Source organism: Strix uralensis, chromosome 2, assembly GCF_047716275.1.
Source record: "Strix uralensis isolate ZFMK-TIS-50842 chromosome 2, bStrUra1, whole genome shotgun sequence".
Taxonomy (NCBI): domain Eukaryota; kingdom Metazoa; phylum Chordata; class Aves; order Strigiformes; family Strigidae; genus Strix; species Strix uralensis.
The window spans coordinates 35603222-35630898 of NC_133973.1; the positions used below are offsets into that span (position 1 = coordinate 35603222).

The 27677-nt window shown below is 39.2% G+C and overlaps 2 protein-coding genes across 5 annotated transcripts in view; one reads left to right on the plus strand and one right to left on the minus strand.

The window, feature by feature from the left end:
* HLCS (holocarboxylase synthetase) overlaps window positions 1–14604 on the minus strand; it is a 126533-nt gene extending 111929 nt beyond the window's left edge. Inside the window, exons 1-4 of one of the 4 annotated variants that reach the window (XM_074858316.1) lie at window positions 14374–14604; window positions 10698–10850; window positions 5026–5188; window positions 1362–2311 (exon numbers count right to left, since the gene is read on the minus strand). In XM_074858316.1, the coding sequence (XP_074714417.1) occupies window positions 1362–2311; window positions 5026–5188; window positions 10698–10850; window positions 14374–14604 (1497 nt within the window). Of the gene's footprint in view, window positions 1–1361; window positions 2312–5025; window positions 5189–10697; window positions 10851–13986; window positions 14124–14373 lie in introns of those variants that run through there. The other 3 variants (XM_074858317.1, XM_074858319.1, XM_074858320.1) reach the window with 3 other exon arrangements.
* Window positions 14605–20149: 5545 nt separating this feature from the next.
* RIPPLY3 (ripply transcriptional repressor 3) lies at window positions 20150–26547 on the plus strand. The gene is made up of 4 exons (XM_074858323.1): window positions 20150–20728; window positions 21600–21669; window positions 25105–25172; window positions 26403–26547. The coding sequence occupies exons 1-4, from the start codon at window positions 20610–20612 to the stop codon at window positions 26545–26547; spliced, it is 402 nt and encodes a 133-aa protein (XP_074714424.1). The 5' UTR covers window positions 20150–20609.
* Window positions 26548–27677: the final 1130 nt, after the last annotated feature.

The window sequence follows — 27677 nt, forward strand, 5'->3', positions numbered from 1 at the left end:
AAATTTATGAATACTTGAATTTATCTGTTGTTTAACTTTTTGAGGGCGTGTGGGTTTTGTTCAGTTGTTGATTTGTTGTTTGTTTTGGTTTTTTTTAACAGAGATCACAATACTGTAACACTGGAGAGGTACCTATTTGGTGGGATATTATTATTCTTAAGTGGAATAAGATTTTAGCTCATTCTAGACTCCCCCACTTCTGTCCCTCACATGTTCTGAGCTATTTGTTAGGTGCAGAATGTTAAACATTTAAATGTTTAAACCCTGAAGGAAGACTCAGGAAACAAAAAAACCAAGTTTCCACCAGACTAGATTCTCCCTGCCCCCCCCCCCCCAAAAATAATTATATATTACTGACTGAAAACATGTCAAGGTTTAGAAAACAGAAAACAAGTTTTACAATTTTAATTTTGGTAGTAAATAGAAAAAATACATTCCAGTTGAATAAAGGGGGTTTTTAAATGTCAGACAGCAAGACCAACATCATAACCTAACACCCATCTAGAAATTAGACATATTCAAAACACTGCTCAAGAAACCATAAAATGGTTCACTTCATTCACAACACTAAGATACAATCAGAATATAACTGAGAAAACAGTAGCAATACTAGCAAAAAAAAGAACGAACAGACCTAAATCAACAACGGCATTTCGGTGCAAGCAGAGACTAACCTTCATTGTGTAGTTATTTGCTTAAGCAAGAATTGCACAGCAGTTTTTCTAGACATGGCATGCAACAAGTAATAGAGGTTGGGACTCTCATTCATTAGACAGATTTCCAAAAGTGCTGGGTACTTTAACCTTAAACCTTAAGAGGAGATGTCTTTCAAATTTCTTGCAAGGTTTATTTTATATCCTCTCCTGACTCTCTGCTTCACCATAGTTCATATTTTTGTAAGGATGTCTCTTTTTTATCTTGCCAGTATAAGCTTTCACCCCAAGCCCACTGACTCGGCTCTTCCTGTTCCCGCCTCCCAAAATCTGCAAAATGCACAGCTGTATAATCTGCAAAAGGCACAACTCCAAGCAGAACAGGATAGCTCACTCTTGAAGATGCTTGATTACTATGCAAATCTCCTCTACCACCCACTGTGATCTTGCATGATATACACATGCATGGCTACATGGTGAAAACAAGGACGTGGAACAGCAGTGACAGTCTCTACCACACTTTAAGCATCCTGAGGATCAAGTGAAAACCATTCTGCATTCGGAGTCCTTCATCTCCCACGGAGACATTCATCTACACCTCCCCTTGACAAGCATCCCCAAGAGCATGCAATAGGAACAAGTAGACTTTTTTTTAGCATACCACATCATTTAGCAACGAGCAAGTTAATGCTACTGCCTACACGGTACCTGAGAAAGAATGGCTTCTCCTCCACTGTCTCCGTAAGTCAAATGAACAATAACTGTATCTTTATCAGTATCATTTAATCGACTCAATGTCTTCACTTTGCTCGTATCTTCCTTCATCACTTCCTCAAAAATATAGCCACTGAGCAAAAGATTTAACTTAATTTCAGTGCTGTCCATTTTAGAGACCACTAATTCATGAACAGTCTTCTTCAGTTTGCTTTTTCTCTTTATTTGTATGCCATCAAATGTAAAAGCTGAAGAAAACCCTAGAATCTTTCCACCTTTAGATAAAAACTTCATAAATTGTTTATGGTTCTCCTCAGAAATAGGCTCCTCTGTGGCAATGATCAACAGCAGTGAATTATCAACCCACGGATCTTTGAGAACTTGTTCCTCATGCAGCTGGTAGATGGTATAGCTGTCTGCATCAATGCATTCCTGAAGGATTGATTTTACCTGCTCAAATTCCACTTTTGCAGTTTCAGAGCCAAGATAAATCAATATATTAGGGGGCTTTCCAGCAAGGTTTACTCTCTTTATGCCTCTTGCTAGACAGTCATCATTCTTCTCTTCCAGTTTGCTACTGCAATCATCAGGAAGCTCTGGAATGTTTTCTGCAGAGGCAAATCTGACTGATTCAATAGTACTGTTTTCAAGTTGAAGGCATTCATGACAGCTGGAAAGATGCAAGTGATGATGCTCTCCAGCACCTGTCTCTTTGTCAGATAGACTATTGGATTCATCTTCATGCTCACTTTCTTTCTCTAGCTTGGATTTCTCCTCTTCACCTTGTCCTGCAGACTCGGCTATCTCTAACCCTGATTTAACAGTAGTCCCAAAAGTAGCAGCAGGAGTTACTTCATCCATTTGTGTACTGCTTACAATTTGCTCTTTTACAGATGGTGCCACCTGCGCCAACTCCTTCAGAGTAGATTCCTGTAAATGGACAGCTGGAAGAGTTAAAGAATAAGAAAAAAGGGTTACAAAAATGATATTAAGAGAGCTATGTGGAATATCACTACCACAGCAGGATTTATATTTAAATTTCAGTACAAATTATCTATAATATAAAGAATTTCACTTGTTCGACACAGCAAATCCCACCCCCCAAGAACTGTTTACTCTAGTGACTCTTTGTCAGGAAAGTCTGACTGAGAGCACAGCACTTGATATTTACAAGGCACATTTAAACAAACATTTATTGTGAGTGCAAAAGTATTTGCACAAAAGTAAAACATGACTACTACTGTACACAATGTGGGTATGTTCTTAGTGGAACAACAGTCTATGGGTGCAAAGGTGAGGAAGTTCTCATAAATGCATCACCTTGTCAGCTTGTTATTTTGCCTGTCCCTCTGTTCCCAGCAAGGAACAAAATGAAGCAAGGGAAATACCTTTGGAAGAATACTGGTCTTTTAAGGAGGGCAGGGTGGAAAACTACTTCCTGCTATTTTGAAATAAGCTAATAAAAAGTGATGATATTAGGTAAGATGGAGACATTGAACCATGTCTCTTGCATTGCTGCAGATAAAAGTTTAGCCCAAATAAAAGGGAGTAAAAAATTCAAACTGCTTTCAGTCTGCAGAGAGACATACCAACCCATAGCCAGACTTGGGAGCTAAAAATCCGAGGGAAAACTAGGAAATAGGAACAATTGTTAAATCTTCCCCTTTCTCCCCCTGAAAAGGATGGAAATGCACAAGATAAAAAATTTCTGGCACATACAAATGAAAAAAGAAGGGCAAAGATTATTATTGTCAGCATGAAACTTGCAGAGCAAAACTAAATGTGAAAGAAGAGAGAAAAATACTCTTCATAACATAATTTTTTTTCAGCTCCTGAGCCATGAAAATACTTCAAATCAAAGTTTGCAAAATTTTACTGAATCCCTCTTCACTCCCGTAAGGCCAAATAAACTTACTATGTTTTTGTTTCTGATTTCTCAAAGACATTCAGCGAGAAACTCGATTAACAAAATAGTGAACTGGCACGCAATACACCAGATCCAAGTTCAATCCCTTTCTTTGCTTAACAACACTTGCACTCCCTTGCAACTATATCCCCTTTGCCTAGTTTGGAGTAGAAATCTGAAACAAGATTTTTTCACATTCCAGGAGAATTTCACAGCTACCAGTCTATATGCTATTCCATCAACAGCCTCCATCAGCTGTTCTCATGGAGCAGTTCTAGCATGCACACAGTACCTGAAGCAAAATGAGTCAGAAAACATTCTGAAAAGTAAATGACGGGGGCACTCTCTCAGTTTCCATCCCCTCCTTGCATGAATATTTTTGCAGAACAGCACCAAGAGACAGAGTTTTGCATCAGATACATTTGTGAGCATATTCCTACCCTCTTGCACCCTAGCTAGCTGTTCTCTATTTTGTCATTCCCTGACTTCTGCAAATGCACTATGATCTACATAAAAAAACCCAATCAACCAAGCAAACAAAAAAACCCCCACAACCAAACATTAAAAAAAAAAAAATTTTTCTTTGGGGTGGGGAGCGCAGATTTTTTTGTAGCCCAAGTATTTTTTTATTATTCTAGGTGACCCACAGTTTTATCAACACAGCGAAGAAGACACAACTAGGCAGGCAGAAATGAGACTGTTGCCAAACAAACAAAAAAAAGCAGCGTGGCCCTACCCACTTAAGTCCACTACACTACAATTCCCTACAGACTGCATATTATGGCACTTTTAGAATAGTGATGGAAACAAGAAGTTCAAATTTCATGCAGCAAAGAGAGGTGGAGCTTGGACCTCCCACAGCCCAGACAACAATTCCATTAAGAATGGTGTTACAAGTGCAACCACAACTACTTCCTTCTCCTCTCTGTGGAATTTGTCATGAACTCCCTCCCTGCCTTAGCTGAAACTATTAGACTAATGAGGACTCAACAGCTCATAGTTTTGCTATCATTAAAATCACCTCCTAAAAAAAATAAACCATTCACCAAAAATTCAAAATTCAGTTAACAATGACACCACACTCCTTCCCCTGGTTATCCTTCTCCCTGCTCAGAAAGCATCTGTGAGCTTTTCTCTCAGTGATCTAAAGGATTAAGATGCTCAAGTTACAGCAAGTGTTCTCAACCTATGTTTAGCTTTCAATATACTTTTACTTCAAATCTGAAAAGACAGAATATTTGCTTAAAACCTTCTGTATTTTTTTTTCAGCTAGAGTAGTTAATCTAACAGACAAGACTTATAGAAACAATATTTTCTAACCTTTGTGATATACATTCATGCATTTGCAAAAGGTTAAACACTATCTTGCATACTTTGAGATCTCATCATACTAAAGTTAATTATTGGCAGTAGCTTATGAGGCATTAAAGAGGTGGTTTTATTCTGAAAATCTTTTGAACCATTTTTCTGTTATTTCTGTTGTTGGATTTGTAAGACATTCTGTAAATAGAGAAGCTCACTCAGAAAGTGGTCTAACTTTTCCAGGATCTCTGTATTTGACAGTATTCACTATAAAGACGGTAGTGCTACAAAGTAATGAACTGCCTAAAATGACAACAGAAAGAAAACATTTTGCCAAAGTAAAAGCATGTTTCTTAATGTAGGTATAAAGACTATCTGCACAGTCCTAAAATAACCATGAAACAAACATGCTTACTATTACAATTACAAACAATATATGAAGATACTTACAAACAATCTTGTGTGGCACCATTCCATTATCCATTTGAAGTCTGTCTTCCATGAATGCTATTCCAAGGTTACTGAAATTATCTACACTTGCTTCAGCAATTAATTTATAAGGTTCACCAGGTTTATAGGCCAATGGTGAACAATAGTCTGACCACTTCACAATCTAGAATAAAGCATACGCATGTTTTCAGTTTGAAAAGGTTACAGAAAAATATCAAAATACCAACAGTATTGTAAGTCTGTAAGACAAACTGCAAATAAAAGTAACCCTTCCTTCCCAAAGGATTCTGCTATTAAAAAGCAACGCAATAGGCAGAGCCAAAAGAAAGACATTAATAAACCAAAATGGCACAACTGGCAAACCCAGAAGAACTGGAAGTAATGTTAAAGAAAGTAGTTTGTTGTTTGGTTGTGTTTTTTTTTTTAAAGTGTATCTACTAGGATTATAGAATACTAAATTGGTAGAATCACTTTTAAGACTTGTTTCTTTGATGCCTGATGTGTTTAAATCAGCTACTACATTTAATCGTATTGTGAGACAACACATCTCAATGAGAGAAAGCTTTCAGTTGACAGTTCCTTTCACACAAAAGTGCACCCTTCATGACTACAAAGGTCAATGTATGAGACTGAATACAACCAAAGAATCCACCGAGGAAGGGTCCTGTTAGCAAGCAATACCTGCTACAAGATTCATTCCTGAGAGAAGTAAACAAAGCAACATCCACACCGAGTGTTAAAAGCAAATTGGGAGTACAAACACATCCTTCCCAAAGATCAATGCTATAAAAGCTTCAAGTAACATACAAAATGGCAGGAGGGTATTATCACATTCTGTAAGTAAAATTCTGTCTTTATTTCCAAGACATGGCTTTCAGCACAAATTCTAAGAAGTATGCTGATAAAAAGAGCAAAAGTAAACTACTAGGGTTTAATAAAAGTACATCCTGACTATTAGAAGCATTAACTAAACATGGAAGATTCAAACTGCTTATCTACATAAAAAATTCCATTCTCCAGAAAAAAAAAAACCCACAACATTATGAAAGTGACACACTTGGGTTTGTTTTCTTCAAGGTTTGTTAAACCCAGCCTACACAGCTGTATGGTCTTGGAGAACAAGTTTCAGTTTCAAGCTTAACTATTAAAGCCACAAGTGGAGGAAAAGTGAACAGAGTTTTGGTTTCCTTCAAAAAGGCAGTCATGTTAATGAAGACTACAAACCTGTCTGCTGACTCATAACTGAAAAGGATCCCTTTTAAACCTTACGTTTGTAAACCAACAGTACCTAACAAAACAATATTCAGACAATTGACAAACACAGTGATTTAAGAGTCAATTCTGAAAGCAGAAACTGAGTAAGGCACCCAATTTCAATAAAAATTGTGTGAATGATACCACAGCTTTTATTCTTTATAGGATACACAAACCAACTGTTCTCCTGTCAAGGCATTTTTAAGAGACATGAAGCACCACCTGTTTTCACAACCTAAAAAAATTAGTCTTTGCCATTTAATATGATCCAAATACTGGGAGACAAAGTGCAATTCCCACATAGCAACTCCAGCACTTTGACACTGTCATCACCAAAGCACTTTGATGAAGTTCACCCTTTTATCACCACACACAAGATGTATCACACTGATTAAACACAGTAAGAAAAAAACCACTTCTTTTGAACACACAAAATGAGGATTAGCTCTTGGATATTTTACTTGTTCATAACTTTACTAGATTATCAACTAAATTTGGCTTTTTACCTACTGCAGTTAAGTGGTTTACATAATATCCAAAAGAATCTATTTCCAGCTTTTGAATTTACAGTATCTCCCAAGGGAACAAGAAGAAAAAAAGACATTCAGATTTCATACAACTGTAATGGTCACGTCTCCTTTCAAAGTCACTCTCAAAAACAGTCTCTGATTAGTGCAACCCACATGAGACCATCCATTCCATGTTCATATTGGTGGCCTTTGGATACCTAACAAGAAAACTGGCTGGGTATCTTCTGATACATCACCTATACTAACCATTAGTGAATAAACTCAGTTTCAAAAAAGAGAAAAAGATAGCAGCAAGTGGATGGTGTGTTGGTGTTTACCACAAGGTCAGCTACATGCTTTAACATACGGGTTAAACTCCAACTCCGTAACAAAAGAACAAGTAACAGCTTTGAATCAGTCACACCAGAACACACAGCCAGAGAGGCAGCCCTCGAATTCACAACAGATGCATCACTGAGGTCCTGAACTCCTGGACATAACAACCACTCACTAGTTAAAGCAACACAGCGAGTTTCTACCTCCAGGACCTTCTGAAAGGTCATTTCCGTGACAGTACCACAAAGAAATACCAGCTCCGAAGTCACAGGATATATTTCTGGGCACACTAGTATTGACCAGTTCTGAAGGAGAACAAAATCTCCTTCTGGAAGACAGCCATACCAGACCCCAATAGATTTGAATCACTGTAGTTGGAGCATCAGTCCTACTTCACTGTCACTGGGTAGTCTGTGACCAAGTCAACCAGAATTGCCCCAACTAATTGCCTTGAGTGATGACCTGGACAACACCATCATTTCTCTGGTGGAAGGTATTCCCAACTGTGTTTACTCTATTGATAAAACATCCACAGCGGGAATGGAAGTGTCCAGTTACTAGCTTCCTTCTCTATTTTTCTCAGCATATGACTCTGGGCTACTCTCTGTGGTGGAGTGTAAGAGACTCACACCGTATTTAGATATCCTTCCTTACCCAGAGAACAGGCACAAGTAGGTAGCACCCACATGTCACCCGGAAACTGTGGGGAAGATGTATTGATGCTCTTGAGCTTTTTTTCATGGCACCAAGTGAAACATTAGACATGTTAACAAGTAAAAAGTAGTTATTGCTGTCTAATACTAATGAAGTGAATACACAAAAGAACCTCACAAAGTAAAGCTGTTGCCAAGACCTATGACCTGCTCACGCAACAATCCATTTGCTTCACAACAGAACAAAAATCCTCAGAGAATATTTTCAGTGGGCCAAGATTTGTTGCTACAACTAGAAATCATCAAAATTCTGTCAGTATATAGAAAGAAAGGCCAGCTCTTAGCAAGAGATGAGAAATTATTTATACTACTGCTTTGTGAGTTCACCTCAGTTTCAACAGAAACCAGTCACAGATCACTGACAGCCCTACAAAGAATGGCTTTTCTCTCTAGAAATCCATATAGGTCACAGGAGCAATCTGTTCTTACAGTCCCACTCTATGTTGACAGCTGGGTGCCAGAGGTAGCAGAATTAAGAGCACTTTGCTAGAAGTGACATGTACACAGAAGAACAATAAAATAAAGCAATAGTCCTTTTCCTCTTTAGTTTTGGTCTTTTGCCAGGACTATTGCTTTTCAGCTTTGTAAGTCTAATTAATTACTAATGTCTACATAAGTAATGCAACCATTTTCCATTCCAAAGAAAATGCAAACAAAACCAGTAAGATTAAAAAACTCCACTGAACAATAAACTCCAACAGAACAACAAGCCAGAGCTTCAATGCAGATGGTTTTGTGGATCTCTCTGCTAGAAAGTTAAAGAAAAAAAAAAAAAATCTCCATTAACCTTCTAGTTGGCCCAGCACTCCCCAGGTGTGCTCTGAGACAATGTAGAGAGCACAGCAGATATCCTACCTTGTTTACCTCCCAGAAGCAGGGCCCACGTGGATGGATTCCAGAGTCTTACATCAAAGGCAATAAAAATATTTACAAACCAGCTAATGTGGCTACTTCTTGTGTGCTCCAAGGAGACACAAGGCCAGTGGAAGCAGGGTCAGAAGACTTCAGCAGAAAAGGTCTCAGAGCTCTGAACAAGCTTCCAGTGCCTTCAGTCCTCACACTCTGAGCTTCATGGAGATAATGATTTTGCCTGATGTAGCACTTCACCTGGACATCCCTCCTCTGGAGGACAAAGACTAACATGCTCCAAAACCATACTCTGTTCTAGAATTGAGAGGCCTCCATGGAGGGTAAAGGTACTAAAAATTTGATTGCAGGCACAAATCTGGAATTGTGCCCATTCCCAATCTGTCCTTCTGTTCCTGCAGTCAAGTTAGATAAGTCTATTTACCAACCACTCTGCTCTCAACGTTCACTCCAGCAGAGGACTCCTGGATCACCTCCTAGAACAAGCGGCCTGGAAAAATATATGTTCCTCACCCAGGGAAACAGACAAGTCACAAGCACTGGTGTATGTGACAGGTTTCCTTTTAACTCCAAGAAGGAGCTTGAAACCTGATGCCAGAAAGCAAGGATGCAGATGGCCCTTTAGAGTGCTAAGCAGGGGCTATTCAGGAAGACACCTTATGGACAGCCTCCAGCTCGTGGCATAGACTGGTTAATGAGAGGGTTCTGTCAATTTTATGGTAACCCAGCGACCAGGCCAGATGTTTTATTACTGCCTACCCAGAGATAACCTAGCATGCATGTCTTTCCATTTCTCCTCTTTCCAGCAGGCAATGAGGTCCATTCTGTCCCCTTCACTAAGGAGAGCATACAGCACACACAGTAACTGACTGCCTTAGGAAGGAACTACGATAACCTGTACCACGTGAAAGACTTTTCCTCCCTGCAAGGTAAGTTCACCTCTTGCTTTGGGTTACAACCTTTCTCCCCTTCAGACCTGCATCCAAGCTGAGATGCATAGGCAGAAAGCATTCCTTATGTGAGGAAAAAGTTACAACACCAAAATTTAGGGGAGTGAGAGACATTATCTCAAGTTCATGGTAAGTTTTACTAGGGTCTGGATACTATTTTTATGCATAAACTGTTTAGAGATATATTCACTAATTCAAGCTTTAGAACATCACCTGCTAAATCCACATCTTCACACTTTCAATATGTGGCAAAGGCACTTTTTAGATTACTAAGTGCCTAGGACATGAGCATTTTGTTAGCATGCTTGCCATAAGGATTTCAGTAGTAGTTTAATTTGTATCTTTGGATGCCTCAAAAACATTTTGTAAGTATTACACATTAAAAGACAAACACAATTTATAAAATTCCACCAAGAAGTAGTGCCACTCCCCCACTGTGTTTTATAGAAAAGCAAAGAGATAAACAGCTTGATTTTGGTCTTACTTCTGCAGACTGACAAAATAATCCAAACATATAATACTGTACTTACAAATCACAATGAAAGGAAGCTTCCAAGAGAGACCTCTATTTCAATTACAACTTTTCACAACCACTTGGTTGAAGGCTTGAAGAGCTCTTCAGAAATCATAACATATACTTGTTTTGTATATTCTTACTGAGGCATTTGTTTCGGCTAATGTCAGAGACAGGATACTGAGGTAAATGGACTTCTGATCTGCCTTAGTATGACAGCTTTCAAGCATTTTTTTCCTATTCAGCATATCTAATCATACATGCTTTACCCAAAGTCATGAGGGAATTCTGCAGTTCCCATCCACAACCAGAGGAGTGTGCTACTAAAAAAAAAAATCTCAGTAATACAGAACTAATTAACAGTGATTTATTTTAATGAAGAGATTACCTGTTTTTTCCCCAATAACATTATAAACATACAAAAATCTACCTGCCATTTACTTTTTTTCCTTCAAGTCTTTTAGGTTTATACCCACCAAATGACCCATCTGTACTACTTTCTATGTAAGAAACAAAGAGAACTACTTACGTCTTTCGAAGAGCCAGGTACTTCCTGCAAGTTATCTGTCTGAGCTGAAATGCTTTCTGTCACAAAAGCTATATGCTCTGCTTCAAGTAACTTATCAGGACAAATAAAAGGAGAAATGAGAAGTAGACTCCATCTGTTTAAGTCATCAAGGAACTGAAAAAAACGAGAAAGAAAAATAAGTCTGTATAGCAAGCATCTGATTTAACAATTCATTTTCAAATTATGACCATTCTAAATTAAAATCTGACCCTCCAGCCTTACATGAAGGGTCTTTACCATTTCACACTCTCCATGAGGAAAAAAAAAAAAAAAAAGGTGGGTAAAGGTCTGAACAATGAAGCAGGAACACATCAAAAGTAAAACTAAAAGTGACAACCCAAGCTTTTAAGCCAGTTCAGATTTCAGCTTTCAGCTCTACAGGAAGAGCACAAAAGCGAGTGGGCACAAGACCACTGTGTCATTGGCACAGTAACTGTTGTGGGCAACTTGCCACCGGCAACATCCCTCATTCAACCTGATCCTCCTCTCCCGTTCACGCTGCAGTTCACCCTGCCTCCTCCTTCCTTCTCTCTTCTCACCTGACTACACAAAGCCATGGCCCTGCTACCTCAGTTCTGGTGGCTGAAGGGCACTGTCTGCTGCTTGGCAGGGACTGAGAAAGCAGTCACAACACACAACCTGCCTTGGTCAGTCACTACAGCCCCTCTAACTGGACAGTAGTCCAGGCGGCATTCATTCTAGTTGGGTAACAACCCTGCAGGAAACATACAGCCCCACTGCTAAGTCACATACACTGTCTCTATGCTCATCTGTCAAAAGACCAACCAATTTGTGAGCCACAAGTGACTCAAGAACTATATACTACACAGGTCTAATTTTTACACCTAATTTACAAAGTTTCAGGACTTCCTTTGTAAAGCCAGTTATATAAAGACAGTAGCATTTTGTGGACACGTACAACCTTGGGACAAATTTAAAAAGTGATTTGAAAAATCTTTTAAAAATATTTGAAGTAAAAGGAGAGGGTACTTCTTTGTTTAAAATATATGAAGTCCTCATGCATTTGCACCAAAACTACTCATTCAGTATGTAAGTCTAAGTTTAAAGAAATAACTCATTCAGAAAAAATTTGTCCATAAGGTAGTCTATCCACTTAGCAGACCATTGTACAAACATTTCCTTCATTAAATTATAAAAATGGTTCCCTCTCTTGTCCTCACAAATGAGCAAATAAAGCTCAATAGCTGGAATCAGTAGACCAAAGAACAGTTCTAAGAACCTCAAAGCTTCTCAATACATAACCTGATCCCACACCATAATACATCAACTTTTATGTAGGTATTGCACTGAACTTTACTCTTCTGCCGTATTTTAAAAGTGAAAAACATTAGAAACAGGTATTTTGCTACTACTATACTAGAGACACACGCTTTGCACACCTTCAGTAATTTTTTGTGGATACAAAGAGAATTTCCCTATAGCACACTGAATGTGTACATTACTCCACAACTAAAACGAAACCGCGCACTATTAAGTCAATGGTGACAAACTGCCAATCCAGTCAGCTTTACTGAGCACAGAAGCTGCAAGAGTAAACACTGCTACCTTCCAGGGGAAAGTGAACTGAACTCATGAAGCTTTATATTATCTTAAGCATCCAACTTGATTAGAGATCAAACAAAAAACTTCACAGGTTACCATTTATGACTTGCTGGTATCTTATCTTGAGGAAGTTATTAATCACAGTCCAGAGGCAGTTATAACTACTCAAAAAGCAAAATAGCTCAGCTAGCCTCCTAGAAGCCAAAAAAGCATGCTAGTTAACCTTCTCCACCACCACTACCCCCCGCAGTGTTCACAGACATGCAGAGAGCTCCACAGCGATGCTGCCTCTATCTTTAATGCATCCAGGTCAGAGCTGCCTACAGTATCGAGGTGCAGCTTGACAGGTGTCTTCCACAGGGATTCTCAGAGTCAAATGCAACTAGTAACTTTCTATACATATTTTTAAGAGACAAATGTATTTTGAATAACAGCATTGACTTTATGCCAAACTTCAAGACAAACTACAGTTCCCCAGAGGGCTTTCCAACTCCCAATAAACACAAATAAACTGACAAGCTTATAAAGTCAGTCTGCATGAATAACACTGCAGACAGAAAAAAATGTGCTTACTGTGCAGAGACCGAGGAGAAGTTATTTCAGAAATGAGCAGAAGTGGAGCAAACAGCAGCACAAGTTAGTTGAAATATGATTTACAAAACAATAATCCAAGCAGAACTCCTCTAACCACATGGACAATTATTTGATTTTGTTTTTAAGAGCTTTATCAAAATGTGAATTAAATATTTAACTTTCCCGTGAGAGATTCTGAGATTGTCACCATTGCTTTTAAGTACTAAATAATCTGCTCATTCGATAGCAAAAAGCCTTTTTGAACAAACCCCATTACTATTTGTGACCTTATTTTCACTGCACTGAAAACATCCTCTTTACCCACAGAATTTATGAAAAGCTTCTCTGCTTCTTGCAGGACCTAGCCAGCGACATGTTTCATAAATACATTTCAGTAATGCCCATTTAAATAAATTCTGTAGCAACGGAAATAATTTCCACAAACACACATATAACCATCAGCAAAAAGGAGAGATCGAGAAGATTCTTATCCACACAAATCCTAGTATTTAGTGACAAGTTTAGCCAAATCCAACACTGATTTAAATAATTCAGATTATTTGGGGGGAGTGCCAGAGGAGTTCTACTTCTAAACCTGAAGGTCAGAAGCAAGCTTACTTTCAGTTTTACTTCATAAAATAGCAAATGAAACTTGTTCAGACACAGTATTTTTCCACTGTCGTGGGCTACCACAGCCTCACCCTCCCCCCGCTCTCTCACTGCCCATTTGCAAAGAAGTGATTTTTCACAGATCGTGTTTTTCATGTTATTTTCCTCACTTGAAAGAACATTTTGTATCGGGTGCATGCAGCTCTCCGTAACCAAAAGTTCAATTCAGACTCCATTACAGATTTTTAAATCTCAGATACAATTATCAAATGCACAAATACCGCACATATTCTTAGACTAAAGCCCTGTACGTGCTAAAAGTATGTTACTAATGTGGAAATACTACCAAGTCCTCCTATTGCCATAGCTGTACTTAGAAAGCTGCACTTTACGCGCGTATAGTAAAAACCACTCCTCAGCCCACTCCCTAAGCCAACAAGGCATCGTAGTGAAGTAACTACAACTGTAATAAGATGTTCTACCGAGGCGATTACCCAGGTCTTACCTCACCCTTCGCAAGTGGGGCTGTGACAGACGGGGAAGCTACAAAGAGTTATTTCTGCAGTCACAAGCCCCCGCTCGCCGTCACACGCCGAAAGAGAAAGCACAGCCCCAAGCCCTGCAACCGCTGCTCCCCTCTCCCTCCGGGCTCGGCCACCTCAGCCTCCGGCAGCCCCCGCCCCCCTCCCCGCCCCTCCCGCCGCGGGAGGCGCGCCCGGGCGCCGCGGGGGAGGGGGCGGCCGCGCCGCTCCGCCGGCGGCCGGCGGGGAAGGCGGTTCGCCGTTGCCACGGTGACACAGGAGGCCGCTTCCCCGCCCCGAGCGGCCCCGGGCACCGCCGGCCGAAGCGCCTCCCAGGCTTCAGGCCCCCCCCAGCGGGCTCGGGCCGGTACCTGCGCCTCATCCGTGAAAAAGACTTTGTTCCCTATCCTGAGGCACACCCGCTCCTCCGGCGGCACCTGCCTGCGCGGCGGCCGAGCCGGGGCCGCCGGGGGCCCGGCGCAGCGGCAGAAGGTGAAGGAGCAGCGGGAGCGGTGGAGGCGGCGCACGGTGCGACGGATGAGCGCGGCCGAGCGAGGCCCCCAGCGCGCCCACAGGTAGAGGTAGCAGAGCGTGATCAGCATGGCGCGCGCGCCCCGCCCCTCCCCGCCCCGCCCCTCCCCGCCAACGGCCACGCCCCTCCCCGCCAACGGCTCCGCCTCCCAACGGTCCGCAACGGCCGCGCGGCCGCCGGTGGGGGGGGGTGGAAATCCCGCCCCGCCCCGCCCGCGCCAAAGAGAAAGGGGCGAGCCGGTTGGACGAGCCGGCCGGCCGCGGCTCTGATTGGTCGGCGGCCTCGCGTGCTCGGTGCCCCGCCCCTTCCCAACGCCGGCAGGGAGCGTTGCGGGGGCCTCGCGGCCCGCCCGCACGCCCCGGGCCGGGCGTTTGGCGCACGCGGCGGAAGCGGCGGTGCCCGCTGGCGCGAAGGAGCGCCGAGCGCCCCCCCCCAAAATATAAAATTGTGCTTTGAAACAACGTGTAAAGAAAAAAATCATTGAAATGGGCCAGCCTGGGGAGTTGTCGCGTTGCGCCATGTCCATTGTCCCCAGGCTCCGGCGTAAGGGGCAGTGAGGAGGAGTGGCCTGTGTCCGCCTGCCCCGGGCGCCACGACCCGGCTCCTCAGGGAATCCCGCAGCTTCCGCTCTGCAAAGCCAACGCTGCCCTGAGGGACAAGGGTTTGGGTGAATGGCACAGACCGGTGTCGTGGTCAGGGGTGTCACAGGGCCGGCCGTGGTGCGGCTGCAGTGCAGGGACTGAACTCACGCTTCCACTACAGAAACCAGTTTGCTCTCCCGTCAGCTGCATTTGACGTTGCCGCTATGGGCCACAGAAAAGTATATAACCAGTAGGCAAAGCAGTGAGAGCCAAAGTATTCCTTGCTTGTGTCTGTGCAGCAACAGGGAAGAATCTCATCTTGTTCAGAAATGGCTCCCCACTGCCACCTGACCTTATTTCAGGGTCCGTGGTATCCTAGAGGAGCAGTATCCCCTCCACCACAGAACCAGATGAAGTCACCAGCCTCCAGGTCCGTTACCTGTTCCAGCGTAGCCACCAGAGGGCAAAGCAGGCACAAATGGATGCATTTGATTTCAGCAGAGTCCTTGAATTCACTGAACAAGAAAGATGGAAGACAGGGCTCGGCAGGGCTGGTCATTGAACCTGGAATGAAGAACAGCCCATCGGGGAATAAAACTGTAGGGTTTGCATGTGCCCTGTGTGCTGCAAACACAACTTGCCCACTACAGAGAATTCATACAAGGTATTCTGTATTCCTCTGGTACATCTGTGCATGAAAGTTATTAAATAAATTAAATAAATTTTTACATTTTTATATGGAAGTCACAACATTGAGCTCTGTGAGAAGAACACGTGTATCAGTCTGATCCCAGCAGATAATTAGTGAGTGAGTGAAAAGAGAAGGAAAAAAATAGGCAACAGGAAAAATGCAAGAAGGCTAGAGGAAAGAAGCCGACAGCAACATTAAAGTTGCAGCCGACTGATACGTGACAATTGTTTCCTGAATAGGGCATGAAGCCACATTCTTTTTTATTAATCTGAACTCAAGGCCTCGTATTTGTTTGGAAATTTACGAAAATAGTTATTCTAAAAGGATTTCCTAAATGGATCTCCAGCAACAACGTGCTGACACTGTAGATAAACAAGGAAAAAATTGGCCCTGCACATTTTGAAGCAGGCATCAATATGAAAAAAACACCACCAGTACCATGACAGACATTTTTATTTCTTTAAATCTGCACCCACAGCAGAAGCTTATCCAAAATGGTAGGAATCCCTGAAATAATTTTATTTGATTTCCACAGTGCATGGCAGAAACAGATGACAGTCTCAGTTGGAGGGTCAAGTGATTTAAATAATTCTCCTTCTCCTTCTCAAGCTTAAGAAATACCAGCCTTGTGCTGCTGCTATACCCTGTACATATTCTACAGAGAGAGGAACAAAGTCTCCAGTGGTCCTAACTTGGCATTATACACTGTTTCTTTGTGTGACTTTATCTTATGCAGGAAGTCAAAATACTTACCCAGGCACATCAAAAGAAAGAAAACAAGCAAAGTATACAACCTCAAAAGAAAGCTCTCAACTTTGGAATTCACTTTCCCCGTAATAGTTCAACAGCACATGCATTGCTGACCTTCAGAGCACACCACAAAACACAACTGTTTACATAACCTTTGCACGATGAGGAACATGCTTTGGTTAATCCTGTAGTGGCATCAAATGCAGTCAACTATATTATGATCCTTTTTCTTTCTAAGGTTCCCTTAACTGAAAAATGTTTATGAGTAGATGAAAAAATGGAATCAAAACTTCATGATGCAAGGGAACATAAAACAGAACAATATACAGGCAAAAACAGTCACCATTTTAAGACAAGTTTCGACATATGTTGGCACATTCTCAATTAGGATAATTTGAAGTCATAAAGTTGCTGTAGGTTTTCTAGTTTCTATTGTAGTGTAGCTTAGCCTTAATCATGACAAGCTCTGATTAAAAGGTTAAGAATTTTAGATTGGGAAACACTCTTTATTATTGTGAAGCCAAGGCCTTGTGCGCACCAGGAAATTTACTAAAATAGGTATTCTAAAATAACTGTGTCAATCAGTTCCTCCTTATAGGAGGGTAGAAGGAAGCCTTGGAAAGAAACAGTGAGTAATATTAGCCCTCAGACTTCCCAGAACATGTGGGGTTTTGTCATAGAGAAAAGATTACAGAAAGATGTTGTAAGATGCTGGACACACACAGACATACATGAAATTGTTTAAAGAAAATTTGAAAAACCCTGGAGAAAGTGAATAGGCTAAATTTTTAATTTCTACACACACACACACACACTCACTCACTCTGGGAGAGAAAGGCCAGCTTCAGCCAAGGGGGGTAGATCTCCCTTAGCTCTTCAAACAGCCCACGTGGGAAGGCTGCCAAAGGAGACTGCTCAGAACAGAGCGCTGACTACCATATAACCTCAGCATAGATGAGCGTCTCTTTTTGACTTTAAAGGAATATTATGAGACTGGCCTTGCCGTGCTTTGTGAATGGTTCAGTTTCCTCCTCCCTCTATTCCCTAAAAACTTTTCCAACAATTTCTCTTTGGGGAGCTTTGCATGCTAGTGGCTAAGTGGCTACAAATGCCTATGTCATGCTGTTTAATACCAGATACTATTCAAAACTATAAATGCTGTAACGCTATCCTGTTCCCTTGACTATACCAATTTATATCGAACACTCTTTATTCTTGCATATGCTCAAGTGCTTTCATGAGAAAACTGAGTAAAACAGGTTTCCCACAAAGATAAAAAAACCTCTTCCAATTAGCACAAAATGATTATGGCTCATCTCTTTGTAAGAATCAAGTCTGTCAAAGTTATTCTCAGGTAGTATCAGAAGTCTGAAAAATACTCCTGGCTTCTGGGAAAAATGGATGAGCAACTGTAACAGAATATGTGTTTTCTCATTCTGGGAAGTTTTCTTCACCAAATACCTTGCGTTAAAATTAAGTATATTGCAAAAAGTAATATAGTTCTTAAAATTAGCTAACTTCTGCCTTCTGGGTTTTTTTTAGAAGCTAGAGATCATACACTATTACAGCTGCTTATATTTTACTGGAATAAACCATTTTCCACAGAGCCGCAACCTGATTTTAGCTAATGATGTGCATGAAAATACCAGTTAAAGCTGTGTGCTTCAATTAATTAGTACAATAAGGTAATATTGACTTACATTTTTTCTACAGTGTTAGATGTAATTATATTAGATTACATTATAGCTTCATTAACAAAATTATATTTTCAATAATTTTGTAATAAATTTGGTCTTGCAGGGCTTTATTGACAGATTTAATTGAGGGTGACTTTGCATCTTCTGGAGAGCTATATGTTAGTAGTTTAGGCTTTAGTCCTGCAGTAATATCCATGTTGGCAGATTCTATCCAGAGTTATAAATCAATTATCCTCACATACGGATCTGATTGCAAGATCAGGGCCATAGAGATCAGTTGTGTAATGCATACTTCCCTTTCGACTATCAAGTTAAATTAGGTTTAAACAAAACTAAGCTGATGAAATTATATATGTGTATTTAAGACTGCAATTCAGTAAGATATTTAATTACAATTTGGGTTACTTAAGAAGTTTGCCATTTTTTCTCAGGACCCATGCTGCTATTTAATATATATTTTGTTATTTGAATATTATTCACCATATTCTTCATTCTAATAATTGTACTGATTTTGATACATAAATGTTTAAAGTGATTGAGACTTTACATATATTTTCTTCTCTGAGATACAGTATTATTTACTTAATTACAACCTTACAAGTATCACACAGTATTTAAACATGGGAGGGAGTAGATTTAGACTGTAAGAGCTCTATTACATATTGTCAGTGCTTCCCAGAACAGCATTTAATGGCTTTGACCATGAGTTTAAAATGTGTCTATTTATTACAGCAAGAAGGGATGTTTTAAAGAACAGAAAAAATTTATGTAAGAATTGGACCTCAACAAATCAAATCCTAGGTTTGTTACTGAAGACTATTTCAAAAACATCAGAACCTGTGTTACACTATTACTTTTAGCAGTCTTAGGAGCACCAAATAGCTAATACAACCATACAACTTGCATCAATCTTGGAAAATCAGTCTGACTTTCAAATCTGACCTAAGCTCCTCCCTGTTGGAAGAATGCCATTTAATTTTAAGCAAAATCAGTCAAAAGCACAAAAAAACCCCAAACCCACATGCAAAGGTATATATACAATGTTTTCAAATACAGAATGATTTCAAGGGAAAATGATGTCTCCAAGGCAGTATATCCAGTCTTTACCTGTGAGTTCAGCTCCTTCTTGCTGACTGGACGCATGCTACCTCCAGCTGGATCATAACTTGAAAAAGAGTCACAAGCCTTACCTCCGAGGGATTGGACTCCCACTGAGGATTTTCAGTGTCCTCTCAAACTGACTGTTTTGATGGTTTCTTCAGCTGAGTCAGCTAGAAGAGACCTAATTCTTACTAAATAATCAATGGACATTCCATCTTCATGAAACAAAATTATGTTTCTTGCGCTGGGAAGAAAGTTCACAGTAGAAACCAATTATATTTGAGAGCTGAATCTGTTCCCTTTGATGTCAATGTGTAAACAGCACTGGTGGAAAGAGAATTCAGCTTTTGGTTCTTATAATCCTCTTACATCTCTGCAGTAGTTGGGAAATAAAGTGAACTTTAGCAATGAACCACAACAATGAAAATCAGATAATATCACCCACAAGGTAATAATTGTTCTTGTATAAGGTAACAGGCAATGAGTGACGCACGCTGCGAAGGAAAACAGTAGGAAGAAAGCTTGGAAGAAGTCTGTTTCTAGTCAGTCTTTGTAGGCTTAAAGGATATATTACATACTTTGAAAGAAAAGATTCCTCAAGGCGATGGCATTCATAACCCTCATGCTTTGATAGACAAAGTAATCTTTCTTGGCATAAGCTTTCATCTCCATCCATCAAAGAGCAATCAAATTAAAGGAACATACCTGTAGTCTTGCGGAAGTCACTAGGCCTGTCTTTAAATTCTCTCGTCTTCACTGATTTTTGGTATCTTTTTCTCTTTTAAAGTTAGGACACGGGAAAGACTTCAGTCATTTAAAAAATTATTTTATATTTTAAATTCTCTTTGAGTCTTTGTTACACTTTATTAGGACAGGATGTTGATGAGTTTTCCCAAGACATGCAAAAAGAGTATTTACATCATATATTTAATATAGAACAAATATGTATTTTGTAGAACAGGGACAGAAAGATAAAGGGTGTGGATTGTTTTCCATGTGATTTGCTAACTAAACTTAACAAAAAGCCTCTGTTTCTCTAGCCCTGCTCTCCCCAGGACAGCCTGCCCACGTGAGAGCCCTATCTTTGAATTGTTTGGGGGAGTCAAAAAAAAAAATCTCATTAAGGACGTTTCTCTCCTTTTACCTGAGGCCATGTTTGCTTTAGGTAAGTATTCCTTGGGAGTTAAGATAAAGGAGGGGCTGAAAGGCCCAGGCAAGCGCCCAGCCTGTGACAGGCTTTAGACCATCAAATGCCATGGAGGGTGCAGCTGCCGGTCTCCCGCTCCAGGCTGCAGCAGGTCGCATCTGTCATCGCTCCGGGGGCAGCCGGCGGCAGCAGCAGCACCCACCCCAGCCAGGGGAGCACCCAGAGAGGTAAGGCAGCCGCAGGGAGACTTACCTCAGCAGTATTCCTTTCAAAACTCCGACTGTAAGTATCCTTTGCATGGAACAGTTTCCGCATTGAATAGACAACGGAAAACAATTTCCATCTTCAGAAGTAAAGGGCAAAATATGTTTCTGAAAACGTTTCACTTGGACTGGGTATTTTATTTGTTTTAGCCTTTTCAGTCAAATGTTTCAGAACTTACTTATAAATGGAAGTAAATGAAAATTAAGGTGGTGATAACCAATTTATTATTATTTTTGAGTTTATTTATCTTTTGTATCTGAAAGCACTTTTCCATTTCCACAACTGTATGGATCTGTTACACAGCAGCAGAGATGGAAAGTGCTGTTAAAAGGAGCATCCATAATTGTTGTCCCCCGACCAAACAAAAGGCAGATGTAGCATCCACCACTGCATATGCTCTCTTAAGCTGATAGATAGGTTGCCCATGTTGGTTTAATGCAGGAATTGCTTACTGAATAACCATTTAGACATACTGTCAGAGAGGGAGAGTTACTTTTTATTTTGTAGCAGTGCTGCATAAATAAAAAATTTCAGTATTAATTACATCTTCGTTTGGAGTTCAATATAGTCACTTTAAGTCATGAAATCCTAAACTGAAATGACACTTTAGTTAAAAAAGTGCAAGCAAATGTCAAGTTTGTTTAATCAGAACATAGACAGAAGAAAGAATAATATTGCCACAGAAATCAGGTTTACCAAATCAAAATGTGTTGAAAAGAGAAAAATAATGTTATTTCAAAAGATACCAGCAGAATCTAACAAAAGGAGCTGTACTGTACAGATATTGCCACAAAGAATTAACTATGGGAGCGCTATTCTATCTTAATCTTTCAGCAGCCCTGCTTTATGGAGGCCCTGGATGCTCACAGCAAGAGACAGCGAAATGACAGAGAATCAACAAATGGTGAGACTAAATTCTGGAGAAAATAATCCTTATAGAAAACAGGCGCAGAAATTGAAACTATTTGAACACTGGAAGTGAGGCTTGGTCATCTATTCATTTGTTCTTTCAAGCATTTCTTCAGTGTTAGAAAATATGGTTCAGATTACAGTGTTCTGTACATGATAATGGTTAAGAGTATCTCTAATCTTGTATCAGATACAGAATCATTATCAGTTTTTAAAGAGCTGCAGAAAGCACTGCTTACTCAAACCAACCTGTATTTTAACAGTTTTTATTTGCTTAATTATAAAAATAAGAATAACCTCAGTTTGAAATTTCCAAGCCTAGTTTGTATATAGGGGTAGTTTGAGTGAAAATGACTTTAAGATGAAATTAAAAAGCCATACTTTCAGGCGCACAATTTTATTGATTGTTTCTTGGGAAAGATGTTGCTATAGCTAAACCAGCTAGGAAATCAACAGAAAATTCTTACTGCCAAGTGCCTTTGAGAGGCACCATGATTATTGGTTTTACTTACTCATGTAGGAAGATTTGTTAGGCTCAAGGAACAAAAATAAAGAGAGATTGAAGCACATTCAACATAGGTCCCAACACTGCAAACTTTAAAAAATGTATTGAAATGGTGCTCCTCCCATGTTTAGTTTTAAGCACCTGCATAAGTATTTGCAGCATCTGATCCACAGTTACATCTTCAACTTTTTACTAAAGGCTCAGCAGGTTAAGACAACAAGTCTCCTTAGTGCAAGTCTTTAAAGACTCACAATTTCTACAATGTTCTAACACATGCAACAGCTTTTTAACTTCTACTTTTTGTCTGCTGATGATGGAGGTTGTAACTGTACAGATCTGAGGGAGTGCCACATTCCTCCTGGCTGGCGCCTTGGGAAAGCCTGCGGAAAAACATCCTTCCAGCAGCGTTCCAAGCTTTGCCAGAGGCGCCTGTAAATTTGCTAAGGATGAGAGGAGTCTTACTCTCATGAGAGTACATGCTTGTAGTGATGAATCAAGAAACTAAGGTTTCTGAAATAAAGGAAGTTGTGATTTATTATTGAGGTTTTTGTAGAAAATTTTATTCAACCAGCTCAAAAGTTTTAATTCACACTTGGGGTTCTGCCCACTTCTGTGAGAAAAACAAACCATACATGTAGTTTTCCACATTCGTGCTAAAAGCCTGGCATTGTTTCAAGCCAAGTATAACTGCAACAGTGGGTTTCAATTTTTTTAACATTTCTCCTTCCTGCCAGAAGCTTCTTATCTGTACCTTATGGCCCATCCACACTGCTTCAGCATCCTGTATGTCTCTGTAGCTTGGGACCTAACGAGGGCTGAAGGAGGGCTTTCGGGGCCAGTTCATATGCTTTTTAACAGGAAAGATGCTTGGATCCTTTGTGGGGTGCATAGGTGGGAAGAAGTGCTCGCTACTGCATACCTACATCCCACAGCTGCAGAAAGCAAGAGGTATCTTCTTCAGCAAAGTTACTGAGGTTTCTAGCAGAAGGCCTTCAAAGATGGATTGAGCACAATGTTTTTGCTAGTTAGCTGCATGCTGGCTACTTTTATTTTCTGCAATGTATACATACAACTGCCAGTGCTTTACAGGCCAGTAGACACTCCAAACACTGGAGAGTGAAGCAAATAAAAGTTTCAATATCCTCTGTGTAATTTAAAAAAAAAAACCTTTAGGAATATACATATAAGAATCTAACCAGAGACACTGAAAAATGCAGAGCAAAGCACTAAAAAATAAAAGTACTGATAAAAAAAATTAAACTAATAATTTTACATCTATTGCCAAGAATTTGTGTTACAATACACCCTATAGTTACCTATACATAACATACTTTTCCTTATATAAAAAGTAGCACTTTTCCTACTACCTAAATTCAGTACGTCATTTATGCCCAAAGAAAAGCCATGAAAAGTAATTTAAAGTTGCCATTGCCATATCTACAACATAACACAAAATAACACTGAACATTTTCTGCTGTATACAAGCTGAGTTAGATTTTGCAATTAATTGGCTTTTATCAGAATTGCTTTTTGAAAATGCTGTTTTATAGTCTGAAAGGAAAAAGCATATAATGTGTGTTCAATCAATACATATTATTACATATATAATTATTAAAAAATAATATGTATTCCAAAAAGAAGACAGTAGAAAATACAGGTCAATAAAGAGAAAAAATACTAATTTAATTTGAATGTAAATATGAAAGGAGAAAAATAATATATGGTATTTAACACATATGTTATGATCACATCTACAATGTTCAGCCAGATGAGGAGCCCATTTTACTAGGTACTGTGGAAACAAAGTAAATGAGTCCTGATTAAACACAAAAAAGCCATCAACAAAACCCTGACAGCCTGAAGACAAATAATTTTGGCTACAAGACAAACAGGTGACTATGAGAGAAATAGACCAACATAAAAGGGACTGAGAGAATTCTATAGGACCCGTGCCTCAGTCTGTAGCCCAAGGGCTTTTTGGGGCCCACCAAAATCTCCATGCCGAAGCCTACTTCCTCAGAAAGACAGATGAATTGCTCTGAAGTGGCAAAAGTCATCTTTGTCTGTTTGTGGCAGAGTGGACAGTTTCTAGACTCTTCACGAGAATTTCTAGTATAGCAAAGCTAAATCCTCCTATTTTATGCAACATCACGTTTATAGCAACAGGAGGAAAAAAAAGTCTTCTTAAGATATGGAAGAGAATACATGCCTACAAGATTAAGTAATAGAGCTCAGTGATTTTGGGAGATGCTTTCAGTGTTACATTCCAGGTTTGTAGTCCTAATAGGATTTAGTAACATTAACATTTGCAAATTAAGGTTTTTTATTGTGACCTTAATTTGAAGGAATTTATTCTGTGCTAAATTTGAGATTTAAAATATATTTTTTCTACCTACTCTGTTGTATCAAAAATGCTTGCTGTTTTGCATAGAAATATGAGATGCCAGTTGTCTCTTGATTTTACTGTTTGGACTCTTAATGTGCTTGTGTGATCTCTGATTGCAAATAAACTTACCAATTTGAACATTCCAACTCCAAACTACTGGTTAGTGTAGTTAAAGAGGTATTTTATAAAACCTTAAGCTTTCAATCCTTTAAACTGATTGAAAATCCTTTCTTCTTCCAATTACTGCACTTCCATATGGTGGTTTTATTAGCTCACCAGTCGCTATAGATATTCCATAAGAACTTAAGCAAAATGTACAACTTCATGACTTTACGGCTTATAAAATGTAGAAGTTCAAATGCTTTGATAAATGTGCAACTATTAGCAGACTGTGGGCACATATTTTCTCTGAAGTACACTTAGAGCAAAACAACATGTAGCACAGCAAACAAAGCAAAATTACAGTTGCCTGTAAAAAAAAAAAAAAAAGTGAAATCTTCATTTTTAACCTATTCTAAATAATAAATGTCTCTTTACAGTCAGAACTGGATGGTCAACTAATAAATTTTAGATCAAAAGGAGCTCTGGGATTTCAACATCCAGTGAGGTGAGTTAAATCCTATCACTTGATACAGGAAAAGTGACACCTTCCAAGACAAGACATATTCCTTCTCAGAAAAAGTATCAGTTTGTCTCTGGAGTATCTCTTTTTAGTAATGCACTTTAACTACTCACCAGATTCCATAGATTTTTATTCCTCCACAAAGAAAGATGACCAGGCTGAACACAACCTGAAACCATATGCTAATAACGAAAATAAGAAAAAAGTAATCTTAAAAGAAACAATGTTCTTCTGCCTCATCTAATTTATAGTTACATTTATTAATATGATAACAAGCCCACAAGGCCCAAATAATTAATGTGATCAGCTGCTAATGGAATGTGACTTGTTACCTTCTCTTGAGGTTGCTTAAATCTGCTCTTGAATAAAAGTTTAACTCCAGGTAAAGCTTTCCCTATGCTTGGGGGATTTATAAGGGTTTTCACCAACATTTGGATTCTTTAAGGCTTAACGATGTAGAAACTCCTGATTAGGACTTCTGTTTAGAGAAAGAAAATTAATGGGATATCCCCCTTCTTTACAAGCACTTGTTTTTATAAAAGCTGTAAAAGCTTGTGTGACTTATCACTGTCAAATTTAATGGAAAAGTGGCCAAAGTGGAACGAAGAGGAAGAGAAGTACGTACATATGCACACAAAACCACGTATGTATACAGACCACATAAGTTTTGCTTTAGTGGGAAAGCCGGTGAAAACTTGAAATGTAAACTAAGACATTTATGTTTTCAGTAGAAAACAATGTGAATTTTGAAATAAATCTCTCTCAGTGTACACCTCCTCCTCCACCTCGAGACACAAAATCCACTAAACTCAACCTCTGTGCAACAGGCAACCCACCCCAATCTTAACCTGGTGTCTTAATCTTAAATCCCAGAACATTCTTCAAACTTCCCCCAGTTTCATGGGACGCTTCCATTCTGAACTGTGCTAAAAACCAAACCAAACCAAACCATCTCAAGCACACATCATTGCCCTGGAAACACTTTATCAGGGTGGGACCTTACATAAATCCAATACACAATATGCCCAGAGCAACTGAGGTAACTTAAAATCAACACTACCTTTCAGTTAGCAACTTTTATTTTAAAAGACAAGGAACCCTAGGACTTTTCTCTTTCCAAAGAAAGATAAAAATAGGTTTTAATATTTAAGCTAGCTTAGCTGGGAAGGAGTCACATAGTTTTACTTTTTCTCTAAAAATATGTTTTCTTATTAGACTTTATTTGCCCAAGTCCAAATCCCAAAAGTTTCTTAATAACATCGGAGAGAAGGTTCTGGCAAGTTTTCCAGTGCAAGCTACAATTCACTTCTACAATGATGACGCCGACTCTGAGGAAGATGAAGAAATCAGTTCAGCCTAATAAGGAACAGTGGTCAGCCTTGAGAAACACAAAATAAAAATTAAAAAAAATCAAGAGATAAAAAAAGAACGTCAGAAACGTATGGACAAACATCTGACCGAACAAAGAAATACTTCAAAGCTCTAAAGAAAATTATTTATAACTATCTTACCAAGAAGAATGAGTCAATACAACTGGAAACTAAGAGGAAATCCTTTCGTGTTTTGAGAGGCTTTTAAATAAAATCCTGAAACCAAACAAAAGATTGTAAGGTTTAAATCAAGTTGGTTTAAGTAACATGGATTATAGACATTAAGAGCACTGTACTTAGTTACTTGCTATTTTTTACATTGCATTAAATGATAAAATGAAAATTTACATTGCATTTATATTGATAAATGAAAATAGGATTGATTATGAGGCAAAATAATATAATGTACAGCCCCATATTAACCTGAAGGCTTTGAAACACAATGTTAGAATTTAAGCAAGAAATAATTTAAAATGCAAAGCTTATTAGCTCCATGGGGCATGTTTATTTTGATATAAATGGTTTATGACAAATTGACCTAATCCATTTCTAGTATAACCACCTGTCAAGACAAGTACTAAATTACAGTCGTGATATTTTCTGGGGTCCTGTCATTCCGTTATTATCAGATTTCCCCCCTGTAATCAGAAAAGTGCCTTTTTGTCAGTCAGAAAAAAGTCAGCCTTGATTAAAAACTCTGGTTTAACTTAATGACACATTGAAACATGCATTATGTGCTACCTTTCTGTCTTCACCACAGTATTCAAATCTTATTTCTATAGCTTAGTGTGCTTGAATCTATGATTTTAATATAACTGACCTACTGTTGATTCCCATCTAGTGGGCCTTGGATGTGTATTTTACTACTTTGATATTTCTTTTAAATTGATGTTCAGGAAGAGTTAAGTTACAATTTTCATAAGCATCTTTATGTAATGTACAATGTAGACACATTTATTCCAACACTGTTACTCCATTAGGAAAAACTGTTTTTTCCGTACAGTTTGTTTCATTCGGAGAATTGGTATAATCTGTTCTGGTTAGCCTTTTGTTTGCATAAATTGTGTATGCTCAGAGAGTTTGTCAGTACTTCTCTTGCTATGCCAGCATCTTTTAATTA